The 25,907-nt window shown below is 39.9% G+C and overlaps 1 protein-coding gene across 1 annotated transcript; it reads right to left on the bottom strand.

The window, feature by feature from the left end:
* Positions 1-17,033: 17,033 nt before the first annotated feature.
* Positions 17,034-18,779, bottom strand: LOC148021383 (uncharacterized). Its single transcript, XM_087699236.1, has 2 exons — positions 18,317-18,779; positions 17,034-17,470 (listed from the first exon to the last, which is right to left on the bottom strand). Exons 1-2 carry the CDS (start codon positions 18,659-18,661, stop codon positions 17,219-17,221), a joined length of 597 nt encoding a protein of 198 aa, XP_087555362.1. The 5' UTR covers positions 18,662-18,779; the 3' UTR covers positions 17,034-17,218.
* Between the last annotated feature and the right edge of the window lie 7,128 nt (positions 18,780-25,907).

Genomic DNA, 25,907 nt, shown 5'->3' with positions numbered 1-25,907 from the left:
TTATCTTCAGTGTCGTGAGCTAAGGAGATGGCATCTTCAAGGGTAGCAGGCTTGAACATATTCACCTCAGCGTAGTAATGTCCAAGAAGTCCAGACATGTACTTCCGCTTATGGGTCGTCTCTGGTACGTCTTCAAGCATGCGTAGCTGTAGGAGTGCATTCCAAAAACGCTCTGTATACTGTGGAATAGGCTCACGATCGCGTTGTTGAAGTAAATCCCATTGCTTGATAGCCTTCTCATGAAATTGCGGTGGAAGGAAATTTTGCATGAACTTCTTCTTGAAATCTTCCCATGTAACAGGACATTCTATACTCTTGCGGACGACAGTCCACCAAAGTGATGCTCTATCTATCAGATGATTAGTAACACACTTGATTTTATCTTTCTCAGGATAAGTTTCCTCATGGAAATAGTCATCAAACTGGCTAATGAATGATAAAACAGTCTTTCCTTCTCTTATGCCATTGAAAGTGCGAAACTTGAAACTTCGTTTACTTATCTTGGATTCCTTGCGAATGGTTTGTGCTTCAAGAGTGGCGTCGATGGTACGGCGAATCAGATCTTCAGCTTGGGGTTCTTCTTTATCAGTGGACGCTCCTTGTAGCTTTGTCAATTGCGCTTGCAAGGCTTGCCTAGCTCTTCGCTCTTCGTCCAATTGCAGCATGATAAGATCCAGCTTTTGTTCCATGGTAGGCTCGGGTAGATCGTCTTCAGCCATAGGATCATCCATATGTGGGGTAGTCATCCTGTAAAACTCAACAAACCTTTCTCACTCAAAATCAGTTAGCGGGATGAGCGTAGCTCAAATTTGGGGTTACAAGGCTATGTATTTTTGGGTATTTTCTTCTTCAATTTTCAGAAATTCTGAAATATTTCTGTCTCTATTTGCTGAAAGTACTTCAACGAACTTGTAGATAGGTAGAACAGCTTGCTGCGAACAACTTTCCAGTTCAGAGTTTTTGCAAACGAACAAGTCTTCTATGAGTTTTAAGCACTAGTCAGTTCTGATTTAGTCTGACTTGCAGAGTTGCAGACTTAACAGACTTGCAGGGTTGTTGACTTGCTGGACTTAGCCGACTTGCAGAATTTGCAGGACTTGATTCCAAGTGACTTACTGAACTTGTCTTCTAGAGCGCGAGACCCGGAGTATTTTGACTTCTCTGTCCTGTAGAACTTGCAGACTATAGTGTGTCTTAAGCTTAATTAGTTAAGCTTAAGCTTAATAAGCTTAAGTAAAGAAGAAACAGTCCGCCGTTTTTGATCGTGAGGGGAGGGGGGGCGTTTTTTCTTCACGCGTGATTTTCGGAGGTGTCTTCTTGCCAGACGATTTGACGTTTTGAAGCTTATAAAGCTTCTCAAGCTTAAGACTAAGCTTTAAGGTCAAACTAAACTTGATTAAGAAGAAATCTTATCTCTGTTTGCAACGACTTGATGAAGAGAATTGATGAGTGGTCCTCCGCCGACAGAGATTGGTCCTTCGCGATCTGAGAGTGGAAACAGGGGTTCTTGATCGCCAGAAGTCTGCCTGTATCGACGGTTCGCGACGAGATTGACTGTAGAGGCCGTTTGTTCCTGGAGCTCCGCCTTCGCCCGAGATTGGTAGCGATTGGAAGCCCTTGATCTCTGCTCCGCTCTGATACCACTGGTGCGCAGATCGGTCGCAGATAGCTCACGCGGTGAATCCCGGAAGGTCCCCAAGAACAAAGTACTCTACTTTTTAGCACAAAAACCCATGTAAAAGCAAGCACGACATGAGACAAGAGACAAATTGGGTTCAATCTCCCCCATGCCTTGTGTGAGCGCTTCACAAAGCATGTATTTAATGTATATTTCCAATCTTTATGCTCAAAAATAGCCCAATTACAAAAATATGACAAGCTTTTAGCTTTTGAGTTTGCTTTCTACCAGAAATAGGAAAATAAAGCTAATGGACGGTGCCCATAGTGTCTGGCACGCCCAATCTCAATGTCCAAATAGAAATAACATATCCAGGCGCATAAGCACATACAAAATAATAATAAATAATCGATGTCTCTATAGACATAACAAAATATAGGCGTGGCGCCTATCAAAATATAGTCGAAAGGTCGAAAACCTGCTAGACTCCAATGCTTTCCTCCGCCACTGCTGCTATCTCTACACATCAACTGAAGCATTCACAATCGTTAGTAAAATAACACAATTAAACCGACAAAAGTGAATACCTAGCAGTCTTCAGCTACATAAATAAATCAACTGGTTAGAAATAAATCCTAACCTTAATTTATTACGAGTGCGCACTCTAAACTCATAAACGTTTATTAATTTAATATGCATTTTGCGGAATCACCCGCTATGGAATCACCCATGTACACACTAAATTAATGAAACGCCCGAAAAGGACAGGCGTCCCCATCAACTTCTCGCACAAAGAATCCTCTTTGCGTATGAGCCCCGATCATCTGAGTTTACGGAATCCACCGTAAAACCTCACGGAATCCACCGTGGAATATGCCTCCTGGCATCAGATAGATGGTTTCTTACCATTATAAGTCTTATGAGGTTTTTTTTCCATGAGAGCCTTTGTGTAGCTCCGATTGAAAATGCAGATTGCAATATTTGTATCTTTATCCCAAAAATGGTTTGGTAATCTCTTTCCTTTTAGCATGCACCTTGCCATTTGCACAATGATGCAATTTCTTGCATTCCACAATATCGTTCTGTTGATGTGTATGAGGCATTGTCACTTGATGCTTAATCCCTTTGCTCTTGTAAAAGTTTTCAAACTCCTTTGAATTGAACTCACCACCACCATCTATTCTAAATTTCTTCACACTTTTTTCTATTTTATTCTCAACAAGTTTTAGCCATTCTTTAAACTTATCAAAAGCTTGATCCTTATCACGAAGGAAGTACATCCATATCTTCCTACTGTAGTCGTTGACGATCAACATGAAATAAGAAGATTCTTCCAAAGCTTGTGTAGGCATCTTACCAACGACAAGTCAGCATGTACCACCTCTAAAGGAGAATTTGATCTATTCTTGCTTTCTTATAAAAATGCCTTTCTTAGTTGCTTGCCCATCATACAAGCTTCACATGATTTCTTCAATTCAGTAACAGGTAGGTGAGAAACCATACCTTACTTATACATCTCCTTCCAAACTATGAATCCAATGTGTTTAAACCTTTCATTCCAAAGCTTACTTGTGTCTACTCTAGCGTGGCTGTAAGAGCACTTAGCTCATATAGGCTGTTCCTTCTTTCTTCCTTTGCCAACAACTTTGCTAACATCACTGTCAAGAATTTCTACACATGTCTTCTTGAATCTCACTTCATGACCAATATCGGTTATGACAACACAACTGATAAAAAATTTCTCCTAATTTTTGGAACATACAATACATTTGAAAGCTTTTTGACTTTACCATTTGTAGTAACAAAGGAAATAATATATGTGCTCGTGTAGCAAGGTATCTTGCATCGTTTCCAATCGTCATAGTGATGGATTCTTGTAGAGGCTGCATAGAACTATATACCTTTCTTGTTCGGGATGCACCATTATCCAACACCCATGAATTAGTGGTAGATTCTTATTGTACCGAGGAACACACTTCCTCGATGCTCGATATAAATAACTCCATCCTTGCTTCAATCGTGTTGGTTGTCTCCTTTCCCTTACTTTTAAGTATACCATTCTTTTCATATGATGGGGGTAAAATTTTTAATGAATATTTTCATCACTTTAGAAATTGATATATGGCCTATATCCAGTAGTGTACATTTCCTTTCTTACTTTTTCTTATAGTAGGAATACTCTAAGAAATTTCTTCTTACCACCCTTTTTCTTTTTGTCACCATCATTTTTTGTGGTGGAGGATCCACCTTTATCTTTTGCATTGGCATTGCCTTTTGCATAAATGCATCTCCACTGTTGCTTTCTTCTCAGGTTTTCAACCTCCACTCCTCCTCCATTAATAATGCACAAAACTCCTCAAAAGTCAAAGCTTGAGGTCTCACCTGAGTATTAAGGACAATAACCAATCCATCAAACTTTGGTGGGCAGATCCAAAGACACCTCTGAGCTAGCTCCGCGCCTATCTTTTGTATCCTAGCACCAGTCATCTGGTTGCATAAATTCTTAATTCGAGGTGATGAATGCTTTAGCCAACTCTCCTTCAACTTCTCTATTGCTAGTTGATTCTCCAGGTTTTGAATCCTTGTTTGATTTCATGTTTCAAACTGACTTCTTAGTACATCCCATTGCTTTTGATGCCTTGGTTGTATACTGAATCAAAGTCACAATACTATCAGAATAGCTTGTAACTAAGGTTGATTGTGGTTTTGGGTCAAATCCTAGCACCATCTCCAAGAGCTCATAAGAATCAAGGATTATAGTGATTTTAGACTTCCACAAAGTATAGTTTGTACAATCTAACTTGCCTTCACTGAAGGTTGATGGAAAATTTATCAGTGTGTTTGAATAGCCTATAACAGTACCACCTCCAGAACTGTTTCTTCCTGATGCACCAGAATTGCTTGTGGAAGTCGAGATTCCTCCTCCTTGCTATTGAAGCATTTTCCTCTCCGTACTCTTTAATCCATAGAGCCCCGTAGGCTCTAATACCATATAAACATAACATAGTACATAAAATAGAATTTGAGCAAGAAATAGAGAGAGAGAGAGTACACATTAGATAAGAGGAGAACAAAAAAATTCTTTAACTCCAAACAAGTTGATACAAAGATGGCTCTGTCCACCCGTGTGCTTCCAATGTGAAGCTTAAATGGCGATCTAGATAGAAGATAGCTAAATAGCTTAAGGCTAGCTGGAATAACTTTGATTGGGTGAAAGGATGGATCATGAAAGTTGTCACTACAAGGATACGGAGGCATAGCGACGGCACTTTTCGAAGAAAATAGTGGCATTGCTATTTGCGACGATGGTCAGACAGAAAAACACGGGCCGAAACCCGAGCGCGTTATTTTGTGCGAACGAACGAAAGAGAGAGTGCAAGGGAGAGCGAACTCCATCTTGCATTTGAGAGGGAGAGGGAGAGAAAGAGAGAAAGCGGAAGAAGGAAAGCTTCTCAACGCCGTCACCACCGTTTGCAAAGAAGAGGAGGAAGTGTATGGAGGGCAAAGAGGAGCCACCATCGCGAAGAGGAGCCGCTGAATTAATCCTGGGGCCTTTGCGGTGAGTGCATTGTTCCGTCTTGCTTTGTTTTTGTTTTTTCTCATTTTCTTTTACTTGTTTTTGTTAAAAATCATGTGTGTTGAGAGACAAAGAGAGGAAATGAGAAAGGGAGAGGAAGAGAGAAAAGGAAAGAAGAAGAGAGAGAGAGAGGGAGAAAACATTAAACATAATAGGGAAAGAGAGGGAGAGAGAGAAAGGGAGGGAGAGAGAGAGAGAGGGAGAGGTTGCTGTTATTGTTGTTGTTGTTTTATTTCTTCTTTTCTTTTTTTCTTGTTTGTTGTTGTTGTGGTAGAGGTAGCGGTAGTTGTTGTTTAATTTCTTATTTTCTTGTTTGTTGTTATGGTAGTTGTAGTAGAGCGGTAGTTGTTGTTGTTTAATTTTTTATTTTATTATTTTTTGTTATTGTGGTAGTGGTAGTGGTAGTGGTAGTGGTAGTTGTTGTTTATTATTTTCTTGTTTGTTGTTGTTGTGGTAGTCATAGTCGTTGTAGTCGTGATTGTAGTAGTAGTACTAGTAGTAGTAATAGTAGTTTTCTTGTTTGTTGTAGTAGTAGTAGTAGTTTTTTTTTTCTTTTCTTGTTTATTGCTGTTTAGTTTTCTTGTTTGTAGTAGTAGTAGTAGTAGTAGTTTTTTTCTTTTCTTATTTATTGCTGTTTAGTTTTCTTGTTTGTAGTAGTAGTAGTAGTAGTAGTAGTAGTAGTAGTAGTAGTAGTAGTAGTATTTTCTTCTTTTCTTGTTTGTAGTAGTAGTTTTTTCTTCTTTTCTTGTTTATTGTAGTGGTAGTGGTAGTGGTAGTGGTAGTGGTAGTGGTTTGTAGTAGTCGTAGTAGCAGTAGCAGTAGCAGTAGCAGTAGCAGTAGCAGTAGCAGTAGCAGTAGCAGTAGCAGTAGCAGTAGCAGTAGCAGTAGCAGTAGCAGTAGCAGTAGCAGTAGCAGTAGCAGTAGCAGTAGCAGTAGCAGTAGCAGTAGCAGTAGCAGTAGTCTTATTTGTAGTAGTAGTAGCAGTACTAGTAGTACTAGTAGTAGTCTTATTTGTAGTAGTAGTAGCAGTACTAGTAGTACTAGTAGTATTCTTATTTGTAGTAGTAGTAGTAGTAGTAGTAGTAGTAGTAGTAGTAGTAGTAGTAGTAGTAGTAGTAGTAGTAGTAGTAGTAGTAGTAGTAGTAGTAGTAGTAGTAGTAGTAGTAGTAGTAGTAGTAGTAGTAGTAGTAGTAGTAGTAGTAGTAGTAGTAGTAGTAGTAGTAGTAGTAGTAGTAGTAGTAGTAGTAGTAGTAGTAGTAGTACTAGTAGTAGTAGTAGTAGTAGTAGTAGTAGTAGTAGTAGTAGTAGTAGTAGTAGTAGTAGTAGTAGTAGTAGTAGTAGTAGTAGTAGTAGTAGTAGTAGCTTTTTTTTTGCTTTTCTTGTTTATTGTTGTTTAGTTTTCTTGTTTGTTGTTGTTGTTATTGTAGTAGTGGTAGTAGTAGTAGTAGTTTTTTCTTCTTTTCTTGTTTGTTATTGTTTTTTCTTCTTTTCTTGTTTATGGTAGTGGTAGTGGTAGTGGTAGTGGTAGTGGTAGTGGTAGAGGTAGAGAGAGATATATATATTTTGTTAAAGGAAATGAGAGAGGGAGAGGAAGAGAAAAAGGAAGAAGGAATGAGAGAGGGAATAAACATACAACATAATAAAGAAAGAGAAAAAGAGAGAGAGATGGAAGGAGAGAAGAGAATGAATGGATAAAAAACAAAGAGAGAGTGGTGGCGAGGTTCGGTGAGATCCGGTGCAATACCATGAGACGGGAAACACTCTAACATACGTTAATTTGTGGGTGGGTGGAGACTTTACATACGTTAATTTTGCTGAGTTACAAGAGAATAAATTCCTTCTCAAACAATTTAAGAAAAAAAAAAGAATGATAACAAAAACAAATTGTTTGTCGTAACGTAAACCAAATGGAAAATGATGAAGGTCGTGATGTTCAAGATCATGAGGCGTATCTTAATCAATGTGTCCCATATCCTTGCTCTCAATATAAGCTGGCAATTAGATGAGAAAAACGTCGATTGTCTATAAAACACATACGACGCTTCGGCAAGTTTCAATCTAAGATAATTGATCAGGCGATCTTAGATTTTGAGCAAACAGTAAGAAAAGTGTATATCAATCATGCATTGTATTCGCAAGCTAATTGAATACCATATACAAAAACATTGGGTGTGGCTAGCAAATTTTCTATCCAGGGAGGTGACATCTCGTCCCAAGGAGGAGTGACCCTTTGCAGCTAGTTAGAAGAGTTCATGGGTGTGCGATGGATAGAGTGCCTGAGCCAATCCACCACTTGGAAGGTATTATCTAATCTGTACCATCAATACCAGAGGAGACACGCAACCTTCCAGACTTACCTACAATCTTGGAGCCTGAGATGGAGGCAATGATCGATGCATTGATGCCCATGGATGTCATGACTTCTGATCCACTTAGAGAGGAAGCATCCATACTATTATATGATGGGTGCCAAGTATCTCGTCTGAAGGCATTGCTTGCACTACTAAGTGTGCAAGCAAAATACGGGTGGAGTGATACGCGTGTGATCGAGTTGTTCGAGTACCTTGTACGTACGCTTCGTTGATTTCTTTTCGGCACTATCATTAAAAAATTTTGTGCTTTTTCAAGGTATTTTATGATTTTTTTTCAAGTTACTGAAGTATCATATATTATCACTTGTAAATACCATGTCTGAGTCTCATAATGATGCGTGACATGTTTTATGAAAGCTTGGCATGGACTACAACAGCATCCATGCATGTATCAACGATTACATAATGTTTCGAGGAGAATACGAGACTATGGAGACATATCCAAAGTGTAGTGCTCTCAGGTATTGACACAGGACTTGCAAGGGTAAACCATCCCTCAAAAAGTTCGTAGACACTTTCTATTTATCCCGCGCATAAACCACATGTTTCATACGTCCGGCCATTGCGAGCTTGACAACGTGGCATGTGCAGAATAGGTCCACAGATGGGGTTCAACGAATATCAGCGGATTCATGCGTATGGAGTCACATTGACTCTACCTTTCCAAGCTTTGCCCGAGAGCCAAGGAATCTTTGGCTTGGTCTTGCTATGGATGGCGTGAACCCATTTGGTGTGCGCTCAGCTTCTTACAATGTGTAGCCTATAGTCCTTGTCAACTACAATATCCCTCCATGGCTTTCTACGAAGAAGGGACATCTCATCCTTAGCTTGCTCGTTCCCGACCGCTATAAAGTCAAAAATATAGATGTGTATCTTCATCCATTAGTCAATGAGCTTAAGATTTTGTGGGAGGAGGGGGTCATCGTGCAAGATATGAGCAAGCGCGATGGTCAACGATCTGCCAATATTCGAGCCATTCTCATGTGGACCATGCATTACTTTTCAGGATTTGGAGAGTGCTCAGGTAAGTAGGCTTCCGTTCTCATTGGTAATATCTATCATAGCTCATTCAAGTTTGTATTCACTAGATAGAGATGTTGGGACAGGTATGGTTACCTCAGGTTATCATGCATGTCCATTGTGTAAGCCATAGTTAGACTCCCGAGAAGGTCACGAAAACCATGAAGAAGATGCTATATCAAGGACACGTCGCTTTCTTGCTAGAGGTTCATGAACTCATGGAAGGTTTTCTTGGACGACCTCCAGCACGTATGAATGCCCAAAGCTGGTACGAGTTGAAAATGATCCATACGGAGTCACATCCAAACGGAATGCGACGGTTCTCAGTTCTCTACGAGTTGCCATATTGGACCCACTTACAGATCAACCACTTGTTGGATCCCATGCATATTTTCAAGAGTGTGGGCAGCTTGCTATGGGACCACATCACAGGAAAGAGAGACACTGTAGGGGTATGAATGGATTTGAAGGAGGTAGGCAAGATGGAGGCACTTTGGCCGCAGTCGAGTGTTGATGGTCGCTTGCAGCTACCTTGCGCTCTTTGGGTTTTGTCTACTAAAGAAGAGCACATTGTGAAGCAAATGGTCAAGTCTATCCGCACTCCGATGGGTATGATGCGTTCGCTCAGGTCTGCATTTTCTAAAGATGACCAATTATTAGGGCTAAAATCCCATGATTGGCATAAGATATGTCAGGTTTATACTACAAATGGATTGTAAGTGGCCTGCGTATTTTGCTATTTGGAGTATAGTCATTGTTTATAATGCTTTCTCGTTTGTGGCAGTTTGTACTACCGATAGCAATCGCAGGATATCTTACTCTAGAAATACGCGGGGTGATTTACAGGTTGTCGACTTTAATGCAATGGATCTCACAGAAGGAGATTAAGATGTCCTCTATTGAATCCACAAGGGAGCAGTGGAGACGGTCTATCTCTTTGAGAAATACCTGCCTACCAGCATGCTCATGATATAAATCCACCTTTTTGTGTATCTTGTAGATGAAGTGCGATGGATGTTCTTCTTGGAGCGCTTCATGAAAACCCTGAAAGGCTTTGTGCGACAACGAGCTCAGCTAGAAGATAGCATGGTTGAAGGCTGGTTGGTGTCTGAGGCGCTAGTGCATATTTCACAATGGCTACCAATGGTGGATTCAGACAACAATATGCTATGGTCGCTGAAGGACGATGATAGACTGACCGGAGATGTGGTGGTTGGAAATGGGATAGAAAAAAGAATGAATGTTGCCATGGAGAAGAAAGTGAATCACTTTTGTATGTTGCACCATGCTTTTATGGAGACATGGCCCGCTAGGTACCAGCAAAAGCAAGGAAAGATCGAGAGGAAGCGCGTTCTAAATTTTGATGTAGTATGCGCGATTGACTGATTCAATATCCCGAGGGCATGGAGGAGATGCCGCGGTTTATGTCAACGCGATGGTTGCATGGAGCTGTGACCGTAGCGTCTCGTGAAGGGGCGGAGGTCTTAACCGAGAAGTGGAAATTCTCGAGGGGATGTAGTCCAAAGGTGATGACGTGTTTAGGATTTGTCTTATATATATTTTATATGCGACCACTAATTGAGTGTTTCAATGTACAATACATAATATATAGTGCGGTGTGGTCGCGCAGACGGTATTTCTACGTGGAGCGTATTGACAAAATGCGCTCCACAACAGATTGTGGTATCATGGCAAGGTTCGAGCAAGAGAGCCGACGACGAGCAACGGATCCTAACACGGTTATAGATGAGATGGATTATTTTGGGAACTTGCAAAGTATTGTCATGTTGGATTACCGTAGCTTCTCCATGATCCTATTCGATGTGCGGTGGTTCAAAGTGGTACTTGAAGGAGCTGGAGTAACAGTTCAACGAGGTCCATCTGGATTTCTCGAAATAGATTCCAAAAAAATTGGATGGATTTGCACGACACATTTGTATTGCTGGCCCATTGTGAATAGGTGCATGAACTCATGTGTTTTTTAATTGTATTATGACATTGTACATGACACAATAGCTAAATCTCTCTTGTACGTGATTGTGAAGAGGTAATTTTCTATCCAAATCATTGACAACCTCGATGGTGGTATGTTATACCTTCAGCTCTCCGAAGTGCAAGAGTATATGATCAAAGCCATATTCCAAGCATAGATGAGGACAATATGCAAATAGAGAGGTCGATATTGCAAGGGGTGGAGGCCACAGAAATCTTGGAGCATGTAAAGGAGCCAGCATCGGGTAACAAAAATACAAATACCTTGAGGATGAGGTGGACTCATCCTTTTATGATGACATGTCTATCGACCTTCCAGTGTATGTGAAGTTGTGTCATTAGTTTAACATGGGACCATAGGGTACTTTATACTTGGAGCATCCACCTACTCAATTCATTGACGAATCGCTTATAAGGGTACATAAGATAGTAAGATCATTTTTTAAAGATTTATATTACTGTGCTTTGTATGATTTATATTGATTATGCTAACATCAATTTTTGTCTGTGCAGGTGACCTTTGTGGATATTTAGATCATCACGATGAGTTGAGGGATAAGAGACGAGGAGCTACAGGAGATCTTTACGCGTATGTCTCTAGATCGGATGGTAAGATTCAGAGATATGGCAGACCAGGAGTTGTCTTGGACACCATCAGTCTGCTCTATTAAATCTACTTTGGCACGCTCTGATGCTTTAGTTTTCAGTAGACGAGGTCGACGCTCCAGACTTGGGCCAGATGGAGGGGGAGTGGTTTAGGGGGAAGCTGCGGAGATCCAGATGCAGTGAGACCACGGTCCGGCTCAGGATACAGGTGCTACTCCTCGCTCTCCTGGCGGTTCGAGAGAGCGTGGCTCAGGTGATTGTCGTGGAGGTACGAACGCAATGTCTCCGTCTCGTCGTTCTGCTGGAGTTGCATCACCTCCGAGATTTTTCATACCTGTGGGAACGTCTACTCTAGTCACTCCAGCTTTTGCTTAGTCGTCCGCAAGTGGCAACCCTATGGGTGCTACTTGGAGAGATACTACCCCGTTAGGTACACCAGATGTACAGGGGTCTCCTGGATATGCCCAAGAGCGTGGTCGCAGGTGGGAGAGGACCCATCTTAGGCATATCCTAGAGGGATATGCCTACCTTGTAGATGATAGGCCAGGAGCCATCATCATGAATGACTCATGAATGATGAGGGGAGGAGGGTGATAGCTCACATGAGAGAGTTGTGCAAACAAGTTTTTTGGCACAACGTCTTGGATGATTGAAAGAACATACGGGAGGGGAGCAAGGACTACATAGTAACATCCTTGCATGAGGAGTTTCCGGTACCAACTGCAACAGATAGGTTTTCTACGGGCTGGATGATGGAGTGCATGCGTACATACATGTCACACAAACGATCAGACACACGCAAGGCACTCAAGAGTGGGGCTTCAAAGCCCAAGTGGCTAGACGTGGATGACTGGCACCGACTCAGGGAGGAGGCTATAGATTCTCCAGGACGTTGGAGACAGCAGCACGAGGCGACGAGGGCACGACTAGAGGCCGGAGTGGTCCATCATCTTGGGAGTGGTAGCCACATTATATATTTGGAGGACTTTGTAAGTTTTTCTTTTGTTCTGCTTGCTTATTTTTTTGCAATATCCTTTATACTAACAATCATATTTCTAACAGTTGTATTTTTTTTCTTTGCAGCACTCCATTACAAACCGCGATCCCACCGGCCTTGAGACTCGATATGCAGAGAGGCACGGTCTCAATGCATTGATCGACCGATTGTATGGATGCGACAGCATTGTAAGTCACTCATCTTTCTTATCCGTAGTTACTAAGTTTAATTAGAATGCATTATTGTATGGTGGACTGATGTGTAGTTATTTCTTTTTTTGTAGAGTCCGTTCGATGCTCCTTTGCGGCGGTGGGACAAGGTTTCAGATGGCGAGGATCTATAGCTCGCCCTTGGATCCCTGGAGCTCACATACCCTTCTTTTTTTGTCATGTGATCTGTGTAGACATTTTCTATGTAGTAGTAGTATCTTGCCATGATTATACGGGTCACTTTTATTATGCGATTATGTATTTATTTCATGTATCAGTGTTATGATTTAAGTACACTTTGCATTTATTTATAGGAGCATTGTACGTATTATTGAAACTATTTTGTATGGCCCACATAAAACATATAGTGCCTATCACAAAATTTCCCCCCCCCGTTACCATTGCTATTAGCATCTCAAATTTACTGCATGAGTCGCTATTAGCGTTGCAAAATGCATCGCAAAGCGTTGTTATCAGCGTCGCTATTTGTGTCGGTATTAGTGTCGCATTTGATATCGACGCAAATAGCGACGCTAATACCGACTGTTCTATGGCATCTCCAATAACGACGTTTTTTGCGACGACGGGGGAAATTTTCTTTATGAACATTTTCGTCGCTTTTAACGTCGGTATAAGGCCTATATCTTGTAGTGTGAAGGGGTCTATCTTTTATAGCCTATGAAGAGGCTCATGATGGATGACCTTCCATATGCACATGTATTCGTTGATCTTTGCACCTCCACTAGTTGACCAGGGAATATTTTCTACCCCTAGCCACCAAGGGCTATTGTAGCCCTCGAACCCAAAATAGGGGTTCCTGATAACTTCCTTATCCCACAACTCGATGCGGTGTGCCTTGAGTTGCTACAAGCTTTAACTACTCTATCTAACCTAAAGGCTAAATTCGCAATTGTCACCTTTTGGCCATATGGTGTCACATAGACCTCATCTGACATACAAGTCAGGAAGACCCACCAATGTCCAGGCTTACACATGGCTTCTCCTCATAATGGGGGCATTACAACTTTGAGCATCATGGATCATTGGTGGCACCTTACAAGGGTAGGGCATTGAGAATATCTAACAGTATTAAGAGAACCAAGAGATTCTTTAATCTATGACCCATATGTAATAGCCTCTATGGATGCAAATGCATTTTTTACTGCCAATTTCTCAAACCACTTTTTCAAATCCCCCTTTATCAAAATTTGGTTCAAGAGGTAACGCTATCTCTCTTGCATGAATTTTACCATCTTTTCAAAAGACCAATTTTTTGGCCTATGTATCATAATTAACCACACAGTCATGCTTTTCATGCTGAAGACTATCACACCATATACACTTGCATTTCAATCCTTCTTTGATAGGCCTTTGGGATGCTTCTCATCTCCTTTCCTCCACTTTTTTATCCAATATTGTAACCTTCAGACTAAGATCACACAACTCCTTCACTAACTTGTCCATTACATCCTCTTTTACAAATGGACTAGTAGGCATAACTAGTGGATAGTCGACAGAAACTGTTGGTTTTGTTGCAATTTTTGGTACTTTCATAGAGACAACAAACATAGTCCCTAAACCTAACCACGATTTCATTATTTCTCTTTTTGCAATCATATTTACAAAATTTTATTACATGTATCCTATCTATTTTCAGCCCTATCTCTGGTGTCTCATATTTCACATAGCAAGATTGTATATTCTACAACGTTTAAGAACAATTCAATTTTTTGACTCTCTAATGATTGCTAGTCGTTAACATCCAACTGTCCAGATTGGCTTTCAAATTCACACTGCAAAGCTTCAGCTATAAGTCCTTTATTGGGTCTATCTACCCAATCCATAAAAATTTTGTGTGTTACCAAACCAATGTCTTTAAGGAAAAACTCTTCTCTAAGAGCTTTCTTTAACGAAAGTCCAATTGGACTCTTTCTATACAAATCTCCAAGTCACTCTTTCATGCATGCATGCCAAGGTGAGCAAAATATTAGCTCCATGATACTGGGGAACCCCATAAAAATTTGTTTTTGATGTATATACCCATATATAAGCCGATACATTCTACCCATTAAATTTGTTCATTCTTGTTCAATCGCCTTTAAAGAATTCACAACTGTAGCCTCAAGCTTCTTAGAATGCTAGCTTCTTTCTTATTATTTCCATTGTTGTTGTTGATATTATTGCTATTGTGTCTGTTGATACAACAAAGTCAAATATTGAGCCACTTGCTATAATACATCACCTACACCCGATCCTGAAGCTCCTAAAGAATCACCCATCTCAATGTTCCTTCTGCTGACCTTTCATGTTGAGTTCACTAATATCTGAGTATGTAATGTAGAAGTCTATCACAAGGGTATGTGACAGAAGGGTTTAGAGAGAGTGATACATAGAACATGAAGAAAGAAAGTATATTAAGTGTTTAGATAAAGTGAGAAAATAATAGAGGTACAATCTGATGATTCTATTCCATATATGGTCTAGTATATATCTCAATATAACCATATAAGGTGCCCAAGTCCTAGGCATGAAAATACATTTGGGATGATTGCCCAACACACAATTTAAGACTATAGCTCAAAAGTCCTCTGACATGCATTAAGATCTCTACTATTATACATTTTAAAAAATCAAAGATATGTGCCACATAAATCCATATATACATCCAAATCTTTGTAGTACATGATGCGTATTAATACCAAGAAGTGATACCAAGCATTAGAATCCATCAAATCCACTATTTATCCTTATGGAGCTTCAAAAACCACTTCAACCTTATATGATAGGTTTATTACAATAAGAAGAGAACACGATTTGTTGCCTATAACTCCACTATAAACTTGAGTTTTGATGATACTCAAACCTTTTCCAATGTTAGAGAGTCTGATTCCATCAATAGATGTATTCAAAAGTCTGTTTGAAGCTCATGAACTTCATGGATAGCATGTTGCCCTATTTTTCCTTCTTCTTGATAGCAAAGATATTTCAGAGATCACTCTTAAAACCTTCCTTCAAGTCCTTTTGTCATAAGCTTTGATAGCTTCCCCTTTTGCCTTGTCTTGGGAGCTTTCTGTTGAGCATAAGAAGCATACACCTCTCCTCCTTTCCAACCTCTCCACATTTTTTTCCACAAGCAAGTTGAAAAATTACACAAGTTTTTTTTTTTTTTTGGTTGCTATTGACAACTAGCTTCAGACAAAAGTCCCACTTTTATTATCATTCTTACCCTTTGCATGTTCACTATATTTGGACACTTTGCCCTTGTCCCATGAGTAGTGGACATTATCTTGGGCACTCACTTATTCTTGGCACTTTTGGTCCTAACCATTTACAACATTTGCAAAGTACATGGTCACTAACTTGACAAGTATATCATATGTAAATTCCATCTCTTGACAAGTCTTTGATGTATCCCGAACTATCACTTATACTCCCATATAGTCTTTAAAACATAATCAACTTTCATTTGCCTTGCCAAACAATGGTTGTGGCACATAGATGAAATCATAGTATTTCTATATAATCAAGAAGTTTTTCTGACACTCTATGAACATCAAAAGTAAACATTGGTATTTGATGAATCCCTTGTAGTGTTATAAAAGCAATTCTTGCAACATAAAACTTTGAAGTCACATATCCTTGTTACAATGTGTATTCCATTTATTACAATTTATATCTAAATTTGTCCAATGTATCCTTCTTCAAATTTCCACTATATGGACAATTGATAGCAGTATGCATGTTAATTCACTCCATCCATCTAGAAGCCACATCCACGATTGATAGGTGGCAGTAGGGGTTTGTAGGGGACACTTGCAATCCCTACAAGAAGAATAATTTTTCTATAGATGTTTCATTATAAAGTTAGAATCTTACTAGTAAAAACATTAGCATTGGCATTCAAATCTTATGAACATTTATGTTGCTTCGGGTATCTCTTTCTATATTACTACTTATGTAATTGTGTATATTATAAAAAGTGATACTAACATTGACTAGTTCATGTCGATGACACTTTATTTTAAAGTCAAGGATCAACAAATTTGGTTTGCGGCTATGTGCATTGGCATGAGAGAAAACGTTAATGTTTTCTTTGTCTATATATTAATAGTGCTTATCCATCAAGTTTATTTTTGACATTTATTAATTGATTTCTCCCTTAATGTTTTCTTTGGTTGATTTTTTCATCATATTCAAACTGTACTACTTTCTTTGTGAATCCTGGTGTATTTCACATCCACATGATTTACTAATCATAATAGCTTGATGAATGTTTCATGGGTATAGTAAGGCCCCAAGACTTTATAAAATGGCGCAAAACTTTTCATTAAGATAGGAAATACTGATTTTGAGTATTTTGGAGTAGTTTTGACTCTGTCCTTCCCCAAGTTTAGAGGTCAGGTCACGACTCACAAGACTTTCAAAAGGGTTTTTATCCCCTCCCCATAAGAGGAAAGTGATACTAGCTTCCAAGAATGATAATCTCATTCGAATTCTTATCTTCCAAATTTACAACTATAATTTATCCAAAGTGTTACTTTAAATAACCTTTCAAAATGAAATTCAAGGCTATCCTTAAAATTTGAGCACTAGTGGCACACATGCACGGCACGCACACGCATGCGCCAAAACAAACAAAGCATTGAACAACCTAGCAATCTATTATCTTATTTCTCAACAGAACAGAAAGGAGCAATATACAATGGCCAAGAATGTGGGAGTGCCGCAATTACAACACAAAACTAAGCCTCATGATGAGCACTAAGAGATGCAAGAATGAAACAGGAACCGAGAGGGTCTTGGACTAGCCAAGGGACATCACAAATCCTATGTACTGGCAGTGGCGTCGGATTTCTTCTCGGCATCGGCGGCATCAGCTTCGAGCTGGTCCGCTGCAGCTTCAAGGTCGGCCGCATACTGCTCTGCCGCACCAGCCAGGAATTCATTTGAGAACTCAGTCTCGTCGACTGCCTCGGGCGCCATATCCCGAGATTCCATGTTGGCTTGCTTGCTCTTCTTGCTCCCACACAAACTGCTGCACCAAACAAGGATTGAAAGGGGGAAGCCCAGATTCTCCCTCTGTAGTAATAGTATCCAAAATAACAACGTTCAACGATCAATGATAAGATCTCGCCATTATGAAGCTATCACGTTTGAGATTGAATCTGAACTATGCATGTCACGACCTTAGACTCACGAATTCAATTATTCCGTTCTGAGGCCCCTGGATCCACACCCGGACACCTATATTGAAACTTTATAGTCTAGAGAGCGAGCTTTTCCTTAATACAAACATGGGATTTGATCAAACGAGTCTCATTAAACGCCATCATAAGAAGCTTTGATAAGCTAGAGAGAGAGTTTTTCCTTAATTAAGAAAAGAAAGATGTGATCAAATGAGTCTCAAGCGCCATCAATCAGAAGCTTAGGGCTTGTGTCCATACACTGGGTAAAGCATCAACATGGTATATGCCGATCAGCCCCTTAAATTGCAACGCCACGATCCCTTTCAATGGTGTTGACCCTTGGCCAAGGATTATTAAGAGGATTTTTCCTCGTGCTATCCTTCCAGCAACTATTAAGGACAACTGCTCCCTTAAAATTATCCTTCGAAACTGGATTAAGGGTAGTTTGTATCACATATTTTGCTATCCACGTGGTAAAATGAACAATGACTAATGGTTAAAAACAATGGAGAGATCTCTGTAGGAGTATCTACGAGGATCGATAAGAGCTGAGGGTCTCGGATGGCTGCTAATGGGGATGCTATGTGATTATAAGAAGAAGCTGGCGAAGGATGATCTTTGTATCCTCGTGAAAGCCATGCGCCACATGGATGAATATATTTGATCATTAATAGACGCTGATCTGACGTGATAAATTGATGATGAAGAAAAATTGAGCCTATAAGGTTGCGAATACTACCTCGGACTCGTCGGCCTGCAGGGCTCTGGAAACGTTGCCTTTGTAAGCGGAGGCCTTCTGGTGCGCCTTGCCGGAGTAGTGGTCGACCTTGTGGGCGACCTTGGAGAGGAAGTCCTTGGAGGAGCCCTTGGCCTTGTGCGCGTTCTCCAGCACGGCCTCGCTCACCTGCCGCACGCGCACCTGCGTCGTCTGCAGGCCCGCCGCGTACGCCCGCTTGGCCGCCTCGGAGGCTCTCTGGGCCGACTTCAGGAGCCGGGACGCCTTGGCATCCAGGTCTTCTTTATTAGCTGATGATGAAGAAGAAGAAGGGTGAGCAGAGGTCGGGACCTGTTCACCTGCCGCCATAGCCCCCTTCTCTCTCTCTCTCTACCGCTTATTCAGACGGATGATGATACAAGAGGCTTCTTTCTCCCTCTCTCTCTATCTGAGCTGCTTCTTTACTCCCCGTCGACCTGCAGCGGAGATTTATCGTCATCATCATCATTGTATAAATTCTTACACGTACTCAACACGCATTCGTGTGTTTCGATCTCCTCCTGGTGGGTTCCACCATCCGGATTACCCAAGGCCGGCGATAAAATTCAAATTAAAAAATAGCTTGATAATTGATTGTTTCAAAGGTTTAGTCACACTTAATATCAGAGAGGAAATAATATTCACGACAGCTAGTTTGATAACCGATTATCCAAAAGGTTTAACCGCATTTAATGTCATACAAGATTTATTATCGTCGACAGCTTGTTTGATAAATGATTATCCAAAGGTTTTACCGCCTTCAATATCGTTCAGCTGGTTGACAGTTATTCGAGCTTTAACGATGGGGAATCCGCGATTCCGCGCTGGCGACACAAGGATAAATCTCTCTCTCTCTCTCTCTCTCTCTCAGAGAGTCTTCCGAGACTCCAGGTGTGTACACGGGAAATAACATGCATGTGCACTTGACCCCACAACAGATGGGCGGCACCAGCTCACATCCCCACCCCGAACGTGTTCTGCTCGACTGCCCAGTAATATCCTGCCAGCTGGCAAGATCCCCACATGGGATACCTCAAAGACTGTGGTCGGTTCCCACGCAGATCTTGCCCCGCGCTTGGCCCCTTTGTTCGTGAGATTAGGGGCTATACTCGATTGAAGATTTGGGAGGGGAAGATGGAGTTATTCATTGTCTCACCCAAAGGATCTAACATTAAATTGTAGTTTTATTTGAATGACCTTTGAAATATTAGGTTCCCATAGGTCCAATCCTTCATTGGTTAGAAGAAAGTTTGAACTTTCACTTGAGTTGACTAGGATAGCCAGTTCCTCGTATGATAGTCCCATAGGTCTTCCCAATTCGAATCCCTCTTTTGTAAAGTTTGTAGTCTTCATTTAGTTGGTATGAGGGGGATGTCCCTATGATGGAAGTTGAACTAGCTTGGGTCAAAAGCAACCCAAGGCACGGTAAGGTTGAGTTTACTATTGAAGTAAATATGATTTTTGTATTTGACCTAGAATGGCCAAAGGTCTTTAGCTTGTCTAGAAGGATTTCGAAGGCCCGTATTGTAACGTGCCTGCCTGAGCTATTCCTCGGCGGTACTTTCTTAATAGCCCATCAAAAGATGTCCTAGGAAGCGCCATCTGGGATTTTGATAAAACTCTCGGAGTTTGCTAATAACTAGGCTCGCTTGAGTCTACCCCACAGTGAAAGTTCACGCCACTCCCACGAGGATCGACTTGAGTTTTTCTGGTCAAATCTATTACTAGTGGCCAATTAATATTAGCGGATTCTAACGCAATGTGAGTCAGTCTTTATGGTTTCTAGTGATCCATCAAGTGCAATTTTTATTCCTTCTTAGGAAAGCTCTCGACTTACCGAGACCACCTAGCTATAGGTCTGGATCTGTCGGGGTTCCATCCTCCAGCTTCCCTCGAGAGAGTAGTTTTAGTTATTTAATTACCTACCACTTTAGGTTCAACATATAAAATCAGCTTCCTTGAATTATCTCCTAATACAAATTCGTTACACGCCTTTAATTTACGACACAAGAACATAGTAAACCAATTCCTTCTTGATAGTTCCTTTCAGAAAAATGACTTTTACAATGTCTTCTATTTGAAGTATTATTCTCTCCAAGTTCCATTCCCCAACTAGTATTGGAACCCCCAAAACACAGATTGGAAATTGAAGGGTAGTTAGTAATTTGTAAGAGCCTAAGGAATTTATGGTCAGAGCTCCTTGGTATCCTCACCTCCACTTGTCGACTAGAGTTCCCTACGACAAGACCTTTTGCGTCATGATTGATCTAAAGTCACTAACGCGAAACAAAAAAGGAAAAACCCCTTGGAGTAGGTTTTATTCGCGTTGGCCTTGGGAAGGTCTAGCGCCATAAAAAACACTGCCTCAGTTGGCGTTTTGTGTTCACCAGAATACTACCTCAATCGGCAATGTATACTCAGTCATCCATCTTTTAGCCTGATGATTTTAGGAATGATCAATACCTAGCTTACTGGTGCGCAGATCGGTCGCAGATAGCTCACGTGGTGAATCCCGGAAGGTCCCCAAGAACAAAGTACTCTACCTTTTTGCACAAAAACCCATGTAAAAGCATGCACGACAAGAGGCAAGAGACAAATTGGGTTCAATCTCCCCCATGCCTTGTGTGAGCGCTTCACAAAGCATGTATTTTATGTATATTTCCAATCTTCATGCTCAATAATAGCCCAATTACAAAAATATGACAAGCTTTTTAGCTTTTGAGTTTGCTTTCTACAAAAATAGGAAAATAAAGCTAATGGACGGTGCCCATAGAGTCTGGCACGCCCAATCTCAATGTTCAAATAGAAATAACATATCCGGGCGCATAAGCGCATACAAAATAATAATAGATAATCGATGTATTAATAGACATAACAAAATATAGGCGTGGCGCCTATCAAAATATAGTCCAAATGTCGAATACCCGCTAGACTCCAATGCTTTCCTCCGCCATTGCTGCTATCTCTACACATCAACTGAAGCATTCACAATCGTTAGTAAAATAATACAATTAAACCGACAAAAGTGAATACCTAGCAGTCTTCAGCTACATAAATAAATCAACTGGTTAGAAATAAATCCTAACCTTAATTTATTACGAGTGCGCACTCTAAACTCATAAACGTTTATTAATTTAATATGCATTTTGCGGAATCACCCGCTATGGAATCACCCATGTACACACTAAATTAATGAAACGCCCGAAAAGGACAGGCGTCCCCATCAACTTCTCGCACAAAGAATCCTCTTTGTGTATGAGCCCCGGTCATCTAAGTTTACGGAATCCACCGTAAAACCTCACGGAATCCACCGTGGAATATGCCTCCTGGCATCATACCCCTGGGGTGGGATAGCAATTGACCTCAATTGCTATTAGCTCAATGTGGAGCTAACAGAGTGGGGAAAGCATTTAAGTCTCTAGTGTGCATCCATTGTGCTTCCTCTACAGGATGGTTCTTAAATTTCACTAGATATCTAGAATACCTTCTGCCAGTTCTAGTGGTCATGTAGTCAGTGTCTATGATGGCTTCTGGTTCAAGTATTTCAGTCTCTTCTTCTAGTAAAGGTGGATTTTCATAGACAGGGTGGATAGGTAATTGGCCTCTAAATGGTCTCAATAAACTAATATGAAATGTATTATGAATTTTCCAATGAGATGGCAATTCTAACTTGAATGCATTGTCATTAATCTTATGAATGATTCTAAATGGTCCGTAGAATCTGGGAGCTAATTTGACAACTGGATGTCTATCTACACTTTGCAGTCTACGCTTTTCTATTCTAAGCCAAACATAATCATCAACTTTGAAATTCATGGCTTGTCTTTTCTTGTTGGCTTGTTTGGTATATGATTGTTGGGCTTTAGCAATCATATCCTTGACCTCATCAAAAATAGTGTTATGCATAATAGCAATATCATCAGCACTCTGTATTCTATTAGACAAAGATGCAACAGGTGTAGATAATCTATATCCATAAATAACTTCAAAAGGTGCTTTCTTTGTAGATGTGTGCGGTGTATTATTATATGCAAACTGTAATAAATGTAAATGAGTATCCCAAGTCTGAGGTTTAGAGATAGTGTATGCACGTAAAAGATCTAGAATGGTGCTATTTGTGGCTTCTGTTTGTCCATTTGTTTCTGGATGAAATGCAGATGAGAAATCAATCTTTGTGCCTAGATTTGCAAACAGTGTAATCCAAAAATTATTACAAAATCTAGAATCTCGATCTGAAATAATCACTTTTGGCAATCCATGGTTAGTAAAAACAGTTTTCAAAAATAACTGTGCTGCTTGTGATGCTGTTAAAGTTTTCTTACATGCAATGAAATATGCTTGCTTACTAAATCTATCTACAATTGTCCAAATCATATCATGGTTAGATTTAGTATTTGGTAAGCCAGTAATGAAATCCATAGATATATGTTCCCAAGGTTTAGATGGAATAGACAAAGGCATTAATAACCCATACTGTTTACCATGATGTCTCTTTATTCTTTGACAAATCAAACATTCAGAAACGAAATTAGATACATCTGCATCCATATGCGGCCAATAAAAATCTTCAGTTAACATGCGTAATGTAGAAATGATACCTCTATGACCTTGATATGGGGGACAATGAATTTCATTCAAAATAAAAGATCGGAATGGAATAGTAACACACAGTCTCTTTTCAAAGAACATGAATCCATCATTATATGACAATGAATCAACAGGAATGAAATTATTTTGAACTAATTTTTACCAATCAGAATGAAAAGTAATATCCTGGTGATATGTGTCTTTCATAGCAATCAAAGAATCAAAAGATATGATAGAAATGTTATGAATTGCAGGTCTTCTACTCAATGCATCGGCAACTACATTTTCTTTTCCAGGTTGGTATTGAATGATAGGATGGAAACTTTGAATGAATGAAGCCCATTTGATATGACGGTCAGAAATTTGGGGTTGGCTAAGTAGATGTCTAATGCTTTGCTGGTCGGTCTTTATCATGAATTCTGAACCCATTAAATAATGCTTCCATTGTTTTAATGCTTGTACAACTGCAAAGAGTTCCTTGTCATAAGTGGAATATTTAAGCTCAGAGGGTTTCAGCTTAGAACTAGAATATGCTATTGGATGGTTGTCTTGCATTAATACGGCTCCTATTCCTGATCCGCTAGCATCGGTCACAACTAGAAAGAATGGTCTATTAAAGTCAGGCAATTGTAGAACAGGGGCATTGGTTAATGCACGTTTTAGTAAGTCAAAGGATTTCTGCTGAGTTTCAGTCCATTGATAAACAATGCCTTTCTTAAGAAGTTTTGTTAATGGTAAAGCAAGTAATGAGAAATTACGTATAAACTTCCTATAGAAACTAGCAAGACCAAGGAATGAGCGTAGTTCATGTACATTTTTAGGAACAGGCCAATGCAATATTGCATCAATTTTCTTAGGATCAACTTTAATTCCTTCTTTTGATACAATATGACCTAGATATTCTATTTCTGTCTTAAAGAATTCACTCTTGTCAGGATTTGCAAACAATTGATTTTCTTTCAGTAACTAAAAAACTAATGATAAATGCTCATAATGCTCTTTTTCACTTTGACTGAACACTAAAATATCATCAAAGAAAACAATCACACAATACTGATATTTTAGAAAAATACGGTTCATCATTCTACTGAAAGTAGCAGGTGCATTAGTTAATCCGAATGGCATGACTAAGAATTCATAATGGCCAAACTGTGTCCTGAATGCAGTCTTAAATATGTCGGATCTATCTAACCTCACCTGATGATATCCAGACTTAAGGTCAATTTTACTAAATATAGAAGATCCTTGCAGTTTGTCCATAAGGTCATCAACTCTAGGTATAGGATACCTATTCTTTACAGTGATCTTATTTAATGCTCGGTACTCAATACACATCCGATAAGTATTATTCTTTTTCTTGACTAAGAGCACAGGTGCACCGAATGGAGAACTGCTAGGTCGAATTAAGCCTCTATTTAGTAATTCTTCAACTTGACTCTGGATTTCTTTTTGCTCTATTTGATTGTGCCTATATGGGGCTTTGCAAGGTGGTTGTGTGCCAGGTATTAGATCAATCTTATGGTCTTCTGGACGTGATGGAGGTAAACCTAGTGGTAGGTCTTCTGCAAAACAATCCTTAAAATATGCAAGAAATTCCTTATGCTTAGGGTGCATATGATTTTCCTTTGCATGCAATTCATTCACCCAGATGAGATATGATTTAGTATTCTTGCGTAGTGCACGTTTTGCTTGAGTATGTGAAAGCAGTGGAAAAATATGAGATGCATGCATACCAAATAATGTAATAGATTTTCCTTGAAAATTAATATTCATTGTGTGTGTGGAATAATCTATATTGGGATTATGTTGGTGTCTCCATGGCATTCCTAGAATAATGTCGCTTGACTGTAATGGGACAACTAAGAAATTTCTTCTTTCAATGTATGGACCAATTTGAATTTCTAAATCTTGAACTTCTTGTGTGCCATTGTACCTAGTGCCTAAAAATGCAGCTTTTATGCGATAATGCGTAGGTACAGTATGCAATTTTAATTCCTTTACCAATTTTGCTGAAATAAAGTCATGGGTACTACCGTCATCATGCAATATAGTTCTTTCTTTTCCATGCACCATACATTTCATAGTCAACAATGAATATGAAGTAGGTATACCTGGTAAAGTGTCGGAAGTAGTAGTAGGATCATCCTCATCTTCAGTGAAATCTGGCATATCCTCATGCTCTTCTTCGTCCATGGCTCCAAGATAGTTGATATGTGCTGATGGCTTCTTTGAATGACAGTTTGCTGCAAGATGCCCTGGCTGGTGACACTTGTAGCATACTATTGGCTTGGCTTTGGTCACATTATTTGCAGTGGCTGGGAGTCTGGGTATATTTGGATTTGCTTGTGGAATAGGCTTAGAATTTGAATTGACAGTGGATGATAATGCAGGTGGTTTAGGCCAATTCTTGCGGAAAGATGGTGACGAGAAACGACCTGGATTAAACCTTCTGAAATTGGAATTGAATTGTTTAGATCCATAATTACCGTTTGCTTGGAATTGCTGTGATCGTCGATCTCTTCCGCGTAACTTATCTTCAGTGTCGTGAGCTAAGGAGATGGTGTCTTCAAGGGTAGCAGGCTTGAACATGTTTACTTCAGCGTAGTAATGTCCAAGAAGTCCAGACATATACTGCCGCTTATGTGTCGTCTCTGGTACGTCTTCAAGCATGCGTAGCTGTAGGAGTGCATTCCAAAAACGCTCTGTATACTGTGGAATAGGCTCACGATCGCGCTATTGAAGTAAATCCCATTGTTTGATAGCTTTCTCATGAAATTGCGGTGGAAGGAAATTTTGCATGAACTTCTTCTTGAAATCTTCCCAAGTAGCAGGACATTCTATACTCTTGCGGACTACAGTCCACCAAAGTGATGCTCTGTCTATCAGATGATTAGTAACACACTTGATTTTATCTTTTTCGGGATAAGTTTCCTCATGGAAATAGTCATCAAACTGGCTAATGAATGATAAAACAGTCTTTCCTTCTCTT

This window comes from Lygodium microphyllum, chromosome 18 (genome assembly GCF_053477565.2).
Source record: "Lygodium microphyllum isolate KBCC chromosome 18, Lygodium_microphyllum_v1.1.10, whole genome shotgun sequence".
Lineage (NCBI taxonomy): Eukaryota > Viridiplantae > Streptophyta > Polypodiopsida > Schizaeales > Lygodiaceae > Lygodium > Lygodium microphyllum.
This window is presented reverse-complemented; position numbering and strand designations above follow the sequence as displayed.